This window comes from Argentina silus (assembly GCF_951799395.1).
Source record: "Argentina silus genome assembly, chromosome: X".
Lineage (NCBI taxonomy): Eukaryota > Metazoa > Chordata > Actinopteri > Argentiniformes > Argentinidae > Argentina > Argentina silus.
In genome coordinates this window covers 24,255,475-24,268,719 of record NC_139653.1, presented here as the reverse complement: position 1 = coordinate 24,268,719, position 13,245 = coordinate 24,255,475, and the positions used below count along the sequence as shown (strand labels likewise).

The 13,245-nt window shown below is 41.0% G+C and overlaps 1 protein-coding gene across 1 annotated transcript in view; it reads left to right on the top strand.

Annotated features, from left to right (window-relative positions):
• Nucleotides 1-627: 627 nt before the first annotated feature.
• The window catches only part of LOC310822295 (cholinesterase-like), a gene marked incomplete at both ends in the record, with an annotated part of 31,971 nt that continues 19,353 nt past the window's right edge, over nucleotides 628-13,245 (top strand). The window contains 8 exons of the mRNA XM_083694640.1: nucleotides 628-934; nucleotides 1,161-1,377; nucleotides 1,596-1,728; nucleotides 1,830-1,981; nucleotides 2,070-2,256; nucleotides 2,371-2,681; nucleotides 2,842-3,051; nucleotides 3,457-3,614. Of these exons, the coding sequence (XP_083550766.1) occupies nucleotides 628-934; nucleotides 1,161-1,377; nucleotides 1,596-1,728; nucleotides 1,830-1,981; nucleotides 2,070-2,256; nucleotides 2,371-2,681; nucleotides 2,842-3,051; nucleotides 3,457-3,614 (1,675 nt within the window). The remainder of the gene's footprint in view (nucleotides 935-1,160; nucleotides 1,378-1,595; nucleotides 1,729-1,829; nucleotides 1,982-2,069; nucleotides 2,257-2,370; nucleotides 2,682-2,841; nucleotides 3,052-3,456; nucleotides 3,615-13,245) is intronic.

Genomic DNA, 13,245 nt, shown 5'->3' with positions numbered 1-13,245 from the left:
TTCTCTTGTTTGGTAAAGACACAGCCAAATAGGAGATAGTATTTCACCCTCCTGGGTGGCCAGCTAACATTGGTAAACATTTTAATTAAATCAGGATAATCTGGCTCATGACGGTACAGCAGCTCATCTATTTTACCTGGTTAAATGCTTAGGCAGGTTTACTTTAATATATAGTGCTCTGCATAAGTAATGGGACAGTCAAGCAATTCTTCTTTTGTTTTTATTTGAGGGGATTTGTGTACATATTGGTTTCACCATTTAGAAATGGCAAAACGTTTTATACATAGTTCCCCTATTTCAGGGTACCAAAAGTAATGGGACGGATTTATATAATGTCCAAATGCTTTACTGTCCCATTACTTACGCAGGGCACTGTATCCGGGCTTGTCCACATATTGTATACCAATCAGATCAGATTTCCCTCTTCTTGCAAATATTTTCTCACTTTAAGACACAATTTTGCACTAGTAAAAGATGGGCCCTCCTGTTCTTGAACACACATAGATTTTTCCTGGTCAGGTCAGTGTAATTAGAGTAAAACAGCATATATAGAGGTTACACATGCCTGTTTATGCCTGTCCTTACATCCAACTCTATGTTTCCCTCCCCAGGAATGTGTGTGATACCATGGAGACATACATTCACACACACATCACCATTGTTGTGTCACTCCTGCTGCTCTGCCTTCTCACTCTGTCAGCTGCCACTCAGGATGACCTTATAGTCGCCACTAGCCACGGGGAAGTCAGGGGGACACGTCTTCCTGTGCCAGGCGGTGGATACATCCGGGCGTTCCTTGGAATTCCCTATGCAAAACCACCTGTTGGGAAGCTTAGATTCCGAGCTCCGGAGCCTGCAGAGAATTGGACAGGGGTGAGAGATGCAACAGGCTACTCCAACTCTTGCCTCCAACCCTGGGATAATTCCTTCCCAGGTAGTGCACACACACACACACACACACACACACACACATGCACAGGCACATGCACATGCAGTAGAGTTTTGCTCCTAGTGCCTTCCTCATTGGTGTCATTAACTATCTTTTAGTATTAATGTTGGGACACAGTCTTACCTAGTAGAGATTTCATTGTGTTAATGTCTATGTGCCAAGAGATTATGATGGAATATTTACCTAAGAATGGAGCCTTCCCTATTCCCAGGGTTCCGGGGTGCTGAGATGTGGAACCCCAACACCCTAATGAGGGAAGACTGCCTTTACCTCAATGTCTGGACTCCCCCCAAAGCTTCCTCATTGGCTCCTGTCATGGTGTGGATCTACGGGGGTGGGTTCACAACAGGCACTTCTTCTCTAGACTTGTATGACGGGCGCTTCCTCAGCCAATCAGAAGATGTGGTGGTGGTGTCCATGAACTACAGGTAGGGCTGCGACAGGACACATGGATTTCCATAGGTTTATTGATATGCACATAGCCACACATGTTTATCGTTCAACATCTGTTATTTCTTATTATTGAGAAATGTCAAGAAGTAATTCTGTCCATTATGTTAATTATGTATAGCCTACTGTCTCAAGCAAGGTATTTACAGTATATGTTGTGCATTTTACAAGTGTACTTTGTTTTGGTTGGACACAGACTTGGAGCACTGGGCTTCCTGTCTCTTCCTGAGAACACAGATGTCCATGGCAACAGTGGACTGCTGGACCAGCGTTTGGCTCTGCACTGGGTAGCCAATAACATTGCTGCATTTGCGGGTGACCCCTCAAAGGTCTTACCTTTTTTTGTTTCTGATATTCTATTGATATATTTATTACTTTTTTCCTGACCATGATCAGGCGCCTAATGAAGACGTTTGGTTATTGTTGCCAGGTAACTCTATTTGGAGAGAGTGCAGGAGCCGGTTGTGTGGGTCTACACATCCTTTCTCCAGGTAGTCATGGTCTATTCCACAGGGCCATACTACAGAGTGGCTCACCCAATGCTCCATGGGGGGCAGTGACTCGGGCAGAGGCTTGGAATAGGTAAACAGACACACACACAAACACACAGTATATACACACACTCACACACACAAATGCACAGGTAAATTCCTCCCCTCTCCATCGGCAGGTCTCTGAGCCTGGGCAAGCTTCTTGGTTGCCCCCTGTCTTCTTCAGTTGACCTGGAGCTGTGTCTGCAGAGAGCTGATCCTGAAGAGATCCTCAGCCAGCAGCTCAATGTGCTCTCTCACCCCTCGCTCATAGACATACCATTCACCCCTGTTGTTGATGGAGACTTTCTACCAGACATGCCACAGGTGTGTGCGTGTGTGTGTGTGTGTGTGTGTGTGCGTGTGCATGTGTGTTTATGTGTTTATTTTTAATAAGCAACAATGTTATGTCTATTGTAATCCTTCTTTATCTCATTCTAGGTCCTGCTGCAGACTGGTGACTTCCTGAAGACTGAGGTGCTGATTGGTCTAAACAAAGACGAGGGGACTTACTTTCTGGTTAATCGGGTGCCAGGATATGGCATTATCAACCAGAGCCTGATCAGCAGGCAGGACTTTGTGAAAGGGGTGGTACTAGTGATGCGTAGGTTCAGTGATCTTGCGAGGGAGGCGACTGTGTTCCAGTACACTGATTGGACAGATGAGAATAGTTTCATGAAGAATCGTGATTCGCTGGGTTGCATGGTGGGAGACTTGTACTTCAACTGCCCTATGTTAGAGTTTGCCCGAAGGTAAGGATAACAGTCCTCTCATGGCTTTAATGCATATCATTATATATGAATATATATCATATGGCTTGTAGATAGTGGCTTTGGTTATGTATACACACCAAGAGAGTGGATGCAAATGGACCTGACCTATAGACAGTGAAAAACGGATCTTTTACACCAGGTATACGGAACATGGGGGTAAAGCCCACCTGTACCTATTCGACCATCGCTCATCCACCAATCCCTGGCCAGAATGGATGGGCATCATGCATGGGTATGAGATTGAGTTTGTCTTTGGAATGCCGCTGAACAGCACTCTACAATACACAAAGGAGGAAGTGGTCATGAGTAGGAGGTTCATGAAGCACTGGGTCAACCTCGCCAGGACAGGGTACGATACATGTGTACCTTATCAACACTGATGTAACCATGTAATTACATTACACAGTACTTATTACATTATAGATGGGTTCATTTCCCCAGGGCAGGGTGAAATAATTAAATATTATGCACCTAATCAAAAAGCAACATATTATTGTGTAATTGATACATTACTACATACCAATTTTACTATTCTGGCTACATACTGTAAGTTACTATATTACTTCATTATTATATAATAAATACTGGGATGACTGGGCACAGTGTATTAATGTACAGTATTGTATGTAATTAATTTGTTAATGCTATGTAGTCCTTATCATGGTGTCTTTTCATGTGGTATTACCCAATAACCTATATAAATGTCAGTTACTGTCATATTTACATTAACATGGTTGGCTGTTTTTCCTGGCAGGAATCCGAGTATAGAGGATTCAGATTGGCCCATTTTCACTTTGGACCAACAGGAATACATCACCCTAAACTCTGCCCATATGCGAACAGGGAGAATGCTGGGAGCTCAGCAGTGTCAGTTCTGGAACAGCATTGTCCCTAAACTACAGGAAATCACAGGTATGCACACACACAAACACACACACACACACACACACAGAGGTAGACATGCGTCAGGTGCCTCTCCTTCCTCCCCTAGTCTGCGGTGGAGCATCTTGGCTGGGTTGGCCATTGCTACATCTTTCCCTCCTCGCCAGAGCACTGAAGGTCTGCGTGGGAGTGGGGTCAGTCAACACTTCACAGAGCACCGATGATACAGTCGTACTCCCCTGCATGCTCTATGCTCGATACACACACACACACACACACACACACACACACACCTCTGCACTCAACTCATTATACAAACAGAATCTCTGGCCTTTCTGGTTTGAAGATAGATCATGACGAATATCCTCACTTTTTAAATATCTCTGGTTTTCAGCTTTCCGTGCATATGAGGCACAACCCAAGGGAATGTTCAGGTCAAAACGTTTGTTATTCAAATATTTAGTCAAAGATAAGTCACATTTCAAATGATTTAGAAAGTGAAGTCATTCACTGTGTGTGTGTGTATGTGTGTGTGTGTGTATGTGTGTGTGTGTCTTTCCACTTACTCCAACAGTATCTCTGTGTTTGCCCTTGTAACACAATGCAGGAACAAGAACATTCAACACAAACACAAAGACAAAAAGGAAACACACTCACTATTTCTAGTTACTTGAGACAAGGTTGAGGTCAATTGTGTTTGGAAATTGAAACAGTAGGGATGGTATTCCTGTGTGTGTGTGTGTGTGTGTGTGTGTGTGTGTGTGTGTGTGTGTGTGTGTGTGTGTGTGTGTGTGTGTGTGTGTGTGTGTGTGTGTGTGTGTGTGTGTGTGTGTGTGTGTGTGTGTGTGTGTGTGTGCAGACTGTAGCTCAGAAAGAGCCCGGTCAATCATGGGGGCAATAGCATATACAACAGTGTTATGAGCATATAGATGCAGGTTACAATTATTTACAGATAATCCAATATTGTTAATAGTAAAAAGAACCAGACCAAGAACCGATTCTTGTGGGACACCCTTTGTTATGTCCAGAAAACCTGATTTAACACCATCAGTTAAGACACACTGCGTTCTGTCTGTAAACAATTTTTTCAAACCAGTTACATGAATCCTGATTCAGGCCTATTTCAGACAACCTCTGAATGAATAGGTAATGGTCGGCCGCATCGAATGCTTTGGAGAGATCTATAAAAAAGGCAGCACAATGTTTTTTTCTGGTCTAGGCAATTTAACACATGGTCTAAGAAAAACATAGCAGCTGAGACAATGACCAATGACCAGGTCTAAAGCCAGATTGGTGCACTTTATAGAATGGGAAGATAAAAAGGTTCTTAGCTGGGAGTTGACTGGGGACTCTAATACTTTGGAAAGTCAAGATAGCTTGGATATTGGGTGGTAGTTATCTAGGTTGGAGGGGTAGCCACTTTTATGGAGAGGGAGCACATGGGCTGCCTTCCAAATCTTGGGGATAGCACCTGAGATAACAGTCAGATTAAACATACAGTAGGTAGGGGTTAAATAGTTACAGGCCAACATTTCAGAAATTGTGTGGAGTGCTGCTGAAAGTCACCACAAGGGGGCGACAAGAGCTGTGAAGGATGGGATATGCGTCTTGCACTCGCAAACATCCATGGTTTGTTTACATTTGTCAGTGCCCATTTCACAGCGCGCATAAACAATTACCATCGGATTATTTTCATTATTTTCAATTGTGAATTGTAATTGCTACATCACTAACGGAGGATGATCTCACATGAGAACATATACTTCGTCAGAGCCAAACCGGGCAGTTTTACTGTAACACCATGTTTTGAAGTTAATATATAGTATCAAGGCAGGAAAAGATTGTTAAACAATCATTTCTGGTTACTTTTGATGGGAGAATAACGTAGTGGTTAGTGTGAGTGAAAAGCATGAAATGATCGGATCTCAGGTTTATGACACAAGGCCTATAACCATCTCTGATAAGCGTTGCATATATTTGCATATATTTGTCACAGTATTTCTACAGAAGTAGGTGCCTACTATATGTCACCGCGCACTACCTCGTATTTTGGCTATTTGTCCTGATTCCGCCTCCCCACAGCGTGCTCACAAAGCAAAGAGCGTTTAACACTTTAACACTAACATTAACACTTGCTCACTCCCACTCTGCTCAAGGGAAAGGACGTACTGTAGGAAGTCTATTTCACGAGAAGGAATAATAGTCCGTCCCTGGCTGTAATAACAATTTAAAAAACACAATGCTCACACAAAAAAACAAATAGTCGTCCTCCCTAATCTTGAATGGCACCAGCCGTCAATAACCGTCCTCCTTAATATAAATATTCCAGTCACCCATTCTCCCGTCAAAAGTCACCAGAATTGCTTGTTTAACATGTGACATGCAACATCCCCTCACAACATTTTAGGCTGTAGTCCCCTCACATAAATTCGTCGGATATCCAATACAGGCAAAATGTAAGATTAAGTCAAACTATTGTATAAAAGCTAGACCAACCTTTTTAGCCTACCGAGGCTATGACAAAGAGAATGGTTTGCCTTATCAGATAGATTGGCAAAATCAAGTTTATTATAGCAGCTCATGAATTGCAGAAGCGAAGAGTCGAAATGGTTTAGGTTATTTTAAAGAGGACTAAGCAATGGGACAAAATCCAATCTACTCTCATACTGCCATCAAGCATTCTCTCACAGCGCAGAGAAGCGAGGGAAATGTTTTAGCGCAATTATATTTCATGAGGGGTGCTGCCTAAAATGCTGTGAGGGGGTGATGATGTCTTTGGATGAACCTTAATTTAGAAATAATGAATGTCTTTGTGGACACTTAATAAAATAATGTCAGACATGGAATATATGTGGCACACTGTGAAATTCCATATTAATTAACTCATAGGATATAATGTTTCTCAGTTGATAACGCGCATTTCAGCTACATGGACATAAGTATGTTCATATGCACAGAGAAGTGAAATGAAGGGAAATGTTTAGCACAGTCTGACATGAATAAGCGTGAGTCAGCTTTAATAATGCAACAAATTTTCATGCAAGACAGGAGTAAGTTATTTTGGGTTTCAGTGGGCTAATAATGCATTTATTTTGAATAGCACTTTTTGCTGGATTGTTTAAAGGGGATGCTGGATACATTGTCACACATTTGTTTGTTAATCGGAAACGATCAAGAAAGAGATGACCCTCTCCCATCAACCATACAGTATATCACTATAAACGTTCAACTCCTGGCTGGCTCGGGAACATCTTGCTCCAGTCACACTGGATTTTAGGTTTTAGACTCTGACTAAAAACATGCCAAAAGTGAGATTTGTTGACACAGGTCTGTTTGCTACAGTTGTCAAGGGGAACAACTACCAGTTGGCTAAATCTTGATTTTCGTTAAAACATGGAACAAATATATGTAATGTAATCTTGTTTTGCTCACACATTATTTATCATAATGCCAATGCCTATTTGGGAGGAGTGCATCAGCATCACAAAAAAATGCAGGCCAGAGACTGACAAAACTTCCTTAGGCAGGGAGGAAGAGGAATTTCCACACTTCAGGGCATTAATTGCTTTCCAAAATGTTGTAGGATCAACAGCAGGATTCCCTTTATTAATTGATGAGATGCATCTATTTCTCAGTTGTCTGAAAACCTGCCAATCAGCTACTGAGTCAATTTTTCTAACTTTGGCCAAGGTCTGCTTTCTCAACAAAAGGAGATCTGAATGTTCTGTGGAATACCAAGGATTAGGTCTATTCTTAAGTCATTTAAAGGGGGCATGTTTGTCTGCCAGAGGTATAAATATATATGAGAAATATTCTAGAGCCAAATTGGGGTCAGGTATGCAGCTGAAAAGGGAAAGATTAGACCAATAAAGATCATGTAAAAAACCTTGCTCACTGAAATGTTTAAAATGTATTTTTGTAAGGAAGTGTGGAGCAAATTTCATCCCTAATACAGGCTATCTGACAGTGATCGCTGATGTCATTAGAAAAAACACCACTGGCTATACACGTCCTGAACACTTTATTAGGAACACTATACTAATACTGGGTAGGGCTCTCAAAACAGCCTCAATTCTTTGTGGCATTGATTCCACAAGATGTTGGAAACATTCCTTTGAGATTCTGGTCCATGATGACATGATTGCATGACACGCAATTCCTGCAGATTTTTCAGGTGCACTTTCAAGCTGTGAATCTCCCGTTCTACCACATCCCAAAGGTGTTCTATTGGATTTAGATCCGGTGACTGGGAAGGCCACTGAAGAACACCAAACTCATTGTCATGTTCATGAAACCAGTTTGTGACAACTTTTGCTTTGTGACATGGTGCATTATCATGCTGGAAGTAGCGATTAGAAGATGGGTAAATTGTGGTCATGAAAGGATGGACATCAATAATACTCAAATAGGGTGTGGCATTCAAGCGATGATTGATTGGTATTAACGGGCCCAAAGTGTGCCAAGAAAATGTTTCCCACACCATTACACCACCTCCTGATAAAGTGCTCGGTGAGTGTATATTTATATTTATATGACCTATTTGTTAGGATGATGTCTAGAAGTGTGGATGTATCTGGATTCTTGTGTTGGTTGTGAGATTATCTGTGATACATCACATAGATGTTTGATTTTATCTGTGATTTGAGACAACCAGTCTCGGTTAAAATCACCTATTATTACTACTTCTGAATGTACATAGGAGGAAAGAAGTGCGGCTAAGTTATCAGGGGCACTATGATGAGCAGATGGTGCGCGATACACTCTTTCACAGACAGCTTAGAGTTATTTCCAAAACACACACTTTTGGTGTGGACTAAGTGTTGATTTGGGACAGTGGAGGACAGCAGAAAATAAAAACAGAAAAAAAATTTTTTGACGAAAATAGCCACACCTCCTCCTCTCCCTTCTCTGTCTGTCCTAAATATGGTATAGCCATTTAAGGACACATTATTGTCAGGCACTGACACATTTTTAGCCATGTTTCAGATATGAAAAAAAATGTCTGGGTTTGCCTGTTGAGCCCATATGTTGATGAAGTCCATTTTATTTATTCAGCTTCTGGCATTTAAATGTAATAGTCCAAGCCCATTTCCATTTTAAAATTGTCTGGTGTTTCTAGGGTGGGTAGTTCCCCTGAGGCATAGGGCAATTTGCTAGCCTGTGCTGAAACAGGTTTTATTGGCAGTCTATGAGGGAAATGGATTGGGGTTAACTTAACAGGGCTCGGACTAGTGTCCCCTCACCACTTTAACACCTTCTCCATATTGTCAGATAGGATCTCTGCACCTCTTCTGTTTGGGTGCATTCTGTCATGCTTAAAAAATGCCTGTCTGTCTCAAAACAGATCAAAATTGTCTACAAATGGAATATCCTCTGTGTTACATAATGCTTTCAGCCACTAATGTAGCTGCCGTAGCCTGCAGATTGAGCTGGAGCATCATGGTAGAGAAGGTCAAAGCAGTTTGACAGCTCCACCAGGTCGTCACCAATGGGGGAAAACCTGGGGAGTGACACCCTCAGTCGGCTGCCTGTTTTCTTCTTGCTACCTGCGACCACTGGTTTGGGGACCGGTCTAGTAATGGGAAGGCACCCGGTCTGAAAAGCTCCTCTACAGCAAGGGCCGAGCTGTAGGATATATGCTGTCTCAGCACGTCCTGGAGAGCAATAATACAATTGTCTCTCACTTTCACCTCTGTGAGGTGGAGGATGTCTGCCTGTAATTCGATGAGCCGGTTACATCCTTCACACACAAAAGGTTCCTCTGACTCTTAACAGGAGTCTCCCTTCATATATACTAAAAACGTTTCACATAAGCCATGTCTTCCGAATTACAATTTGTGAGCGAGAGGGGCGACTCCTCTACTGAAGCTTCTTCAATGTCTACTGTAGGGGAATTAAAAGGAGGCATGTTCCAGTATTAAATTGTGCCCAGATATCCAGTAATATGCAGAAGAAAAAAAGGGTAGCAAAATAGAAATGTCTGTGTAGGAACAAAAAGACCACTAAGAATCACATCGTTCATAAAAACACCAAAGATGGTATTCACAGCAAGCCAGAGCCCGACCACAGACTTGAAACCTGCCAGCGCTAGGACCCACAGTCAGAAAACACATTCAAAACACAATTCTCGCCAGCAGAACAAACAGCAACAAGAGAGTGGAGACTTAATGCGATTTAACTGCTGAGGACCATCAGACAGTAACGCAGTGAAGGCTGAATTACCAGTGAAGGACAGAGAGAAAAGTATTTTTAGAGTATTTTAGAGTTGTTGAGCAGGCCTGAAGACAAACAGGGAGGAAGGTGAGTGCCTCACTGGGCCGTACGACATTCAATACAGGATAATCCAAGGGGCTCTCACATTTGGTAGTAAAAACACAACAGATAGATTCCATTGAGAGGTAGGGAGCTGCAAGATAGTAGCAAAAAACTTTTGGGTAATTCAAGATGGCAATATTTGATGGTTGAGTCTACATGGTTCTCACCACCTGTAAAGTCAAACAGATAGAATCCATGAGGAACACTCTTGTTAGTCCGTAGAAAACAATCACAGCTCTCCACAATACCTCTCTCTTCCCAGACCCCTTCCCTTTCTCATAAGATCACTACTTGTGCTGTTTGTAAATAAATAACTGAGACTGCACTCTCTCTCTCTCTCTCTGCAGATGATCTGCTGACATGTTTACATGGTGGTAAAACTTTGCTGCACAGTGACTGCTGCTTTATCCTGTCTCTATTACTCCTGTGTTTGACCCTTGTGACTGACTGAAATAAAAAAAAAAGTAAGAAAAGGATTTCTTTCTGTGATGTACTCTTGCTTGATGGCATTGTGCTCTGTTTCAAAAATCATGCCAAAGTTATACAGCGTAAGTAATGGGATAGTGAACATTTGTTTCTTCTTTTGGCTCTATTCCCCATATGTTTGGATTTGAAATCAAACAATTACTATGAGGTTAAAGTAGAGATTCTCAGCTTTTATTTGGTGGTATCTGTGTACATATTGGTTTCACCATTTAGAAATGACCTTTAGAAAACAAATGTAATGGGACAAATTCATATAATGTCCAAATTAAGTACTCATGCTTAGTATTTGATGAACAATCCTTTGCATGCAATAACTGCCTGAAGTCTGCAACCCATTGACCCCACCAGACACTCTATCTTTTCTGGTGATGGTCTGTCAGGCCTGTACTACAGCCATCTTCAGTTGTTTGTTTTGAGGTCTTTTTGCCTAAAACTTATAATTAGCAGGCATTTAGGTAACTTTTAGCAAACTGTAACCTGACCATCCATTTTTTGGATAACTAGTGTTTATAGTTTGCACCTTGCAGTGAGGCCTCTATAGTTCAGCTGGTGACGTATTCTGCAGATGGTAGTCTTTTACACATTCACGCCTACCTTCTGGAGAGTGTTCCTGATCTGTGGGACAGATGTTTTGAGGTTTTTTTTAATGGCCTACCAGGCCATTTGTGATTTCTTTTTAATTATGTTCCAAACTGTTGTTTTTGGTAAATCAAAAGTTTTACCTATGTTTCTGATATCTTTTCTGATATTTCAGCCTCATAATGGGTTTCTTGACTTTCACTGTTGCTCTTTGGTCCTCATGTTAACAGACACTATAGGTGAAAACAATATATACCCAAATACCATCAAATAAAAGCTGGGAATCTATACTTTAATCTCAAAGTAATTATTTGAATTCAAATCCAAACATTTCAGTGTTTCTGCTACTGAAAGATCTTTAGCGGCGGCTCCTGTGGAATGTTAGAATTTTATGAAATACAGTGCCTTCAGTAACTATTCACCCCCTGGACTTTTTCCACATTTTGTTGTGTTACAACCTGACTTTAAAATAGATTTAATAGATTAGTCACTGACCTACACAAATAGCCTATAATATCAAAGTGATAATTATGTTTTAGAAATGTTTACAAATTAATAAAAGAAAGGCTGAGTCAATACGTATTCAGTATTGCTCAAATGCAAAAATGGCACTGATGACAAACAAGTCACTCAATAAGTTGGATTGAGTCCATCTTAATGCAAAGATAATAGTTCATGTGATTTTGGAATTACTATCTTTGTTTTTTATAGGGTCTCTGATTTGCATAGGAATCAAATACACACTGTGTGGATCAGGTTGTCATTACAAACTGAGCAAATGGAGAGGAACAAAACTGTTCAGCAATGCTACCCTGAGCCCTTGGAAGACATACATAAATCTACAAAGTTGAATGACAGAGAGGAAAAAGCACAGTCGATGGGACAACATCTCAGTCACTCTACAAAATTGGTCTATAACCAAGTGGCCAAAAATAATCCCTTAATGGAAAAAAATCTATCACATCCATAATTGTGTTTGCAACAATGAATTCAAGTGATACAGCAAAGAAAGTGGCTGGAAATTAGTTTATTTGGTTTTACTACAAAGCATTAAGTTTAGTGCTAGTCCAGCACATGCAATGCAGTGTCCACACCATCCCTCGTGTGAAGAATAGTGGTAGTTGCATCATGTTATGGGCATGTTTGTCACCAGCAGGGACTGGGGAGTTTGTCAGGATCAAGAGAAAATTATACAATTTGCTGAGTTGGTAGTGACAGCCTAATCCACACACTGTGTAAATGATTCCTATGCAAACCAAAGACCTTATAAAAACAAAAGATGTTCATTCCAAAATCAGATGAACTATTATCCTTGCACTCAGATGGACTCAATTGAGTGACTTGTTGAAGACATTTTTGCATTTCAGCGAATTTTAGGAGTGTCATAGCAAAGGGGGTGAATACATATTGACAGTTTTTCATTTTGAATTAATTAATAAACATTTCTACAAATTTAATTTTGTGTAGATCAGTAACAAAAAACATCAATTAAATCTGTTTTAAAGTCAGGTTGTAACAAAATGTGGAAAAAGTCCAGGGGGGTGAATACTTACTGAAGGCACTGTATGAGGTATGCAATAAAGTATACAGACTGTCAGTGCTCTCTCCACTTTGAGCAACTAGGGCAAGCGACGGGGCATCAACCACTCATGCAGCTAGTAGCCAATAGGCTAGATGATAGTTGTTTTCTATGTGATTTTGCTAGCTAACACAGTTCAGCAAGGTGACATTTAGCGACCGTATCAGTTTAAATTATGATGATACAAACTGGGTCTAGATGGGGTGCAACGGTGGCAGCACACGCCCAAAGCGAGTGTAAAACCTTAACCCCCCACTGCTGAAAAAAACCTAGGGGGAAACACTGCCTTTGGAGTTGTTACGACCCTAGCTCGCTAGGGAAAAGAGAAGCAACATAAACCCGATGGTGTGGGTAAATTTAAAGTTATTTATTAACAGGGAAATTGAAATGTCTTTAGATCCCAAACTACAACGAAAAGGAGGCCAGTTCCCTATGGGCGCAGGGGAAATCAAAGAAACAAATAAACAATAACCACAAAAGAAAACTGGACTCCAAAAAGAGTGAGTCCCTGCTCCTATCTGAGCTAAAATAAAAGTAAATACCAATAAACCAAAACCTCACTAACTAAACAACAATCTCAAACAAAAGTACATAAACCCACAGTCGCCCCTAGCCCTAGTGTTTCTAACATTAACAAACTACGTGACAAGGTGACTTTGTGTGAATCCGTGACTAATAATATAAAGTGAAATACTGTTACCT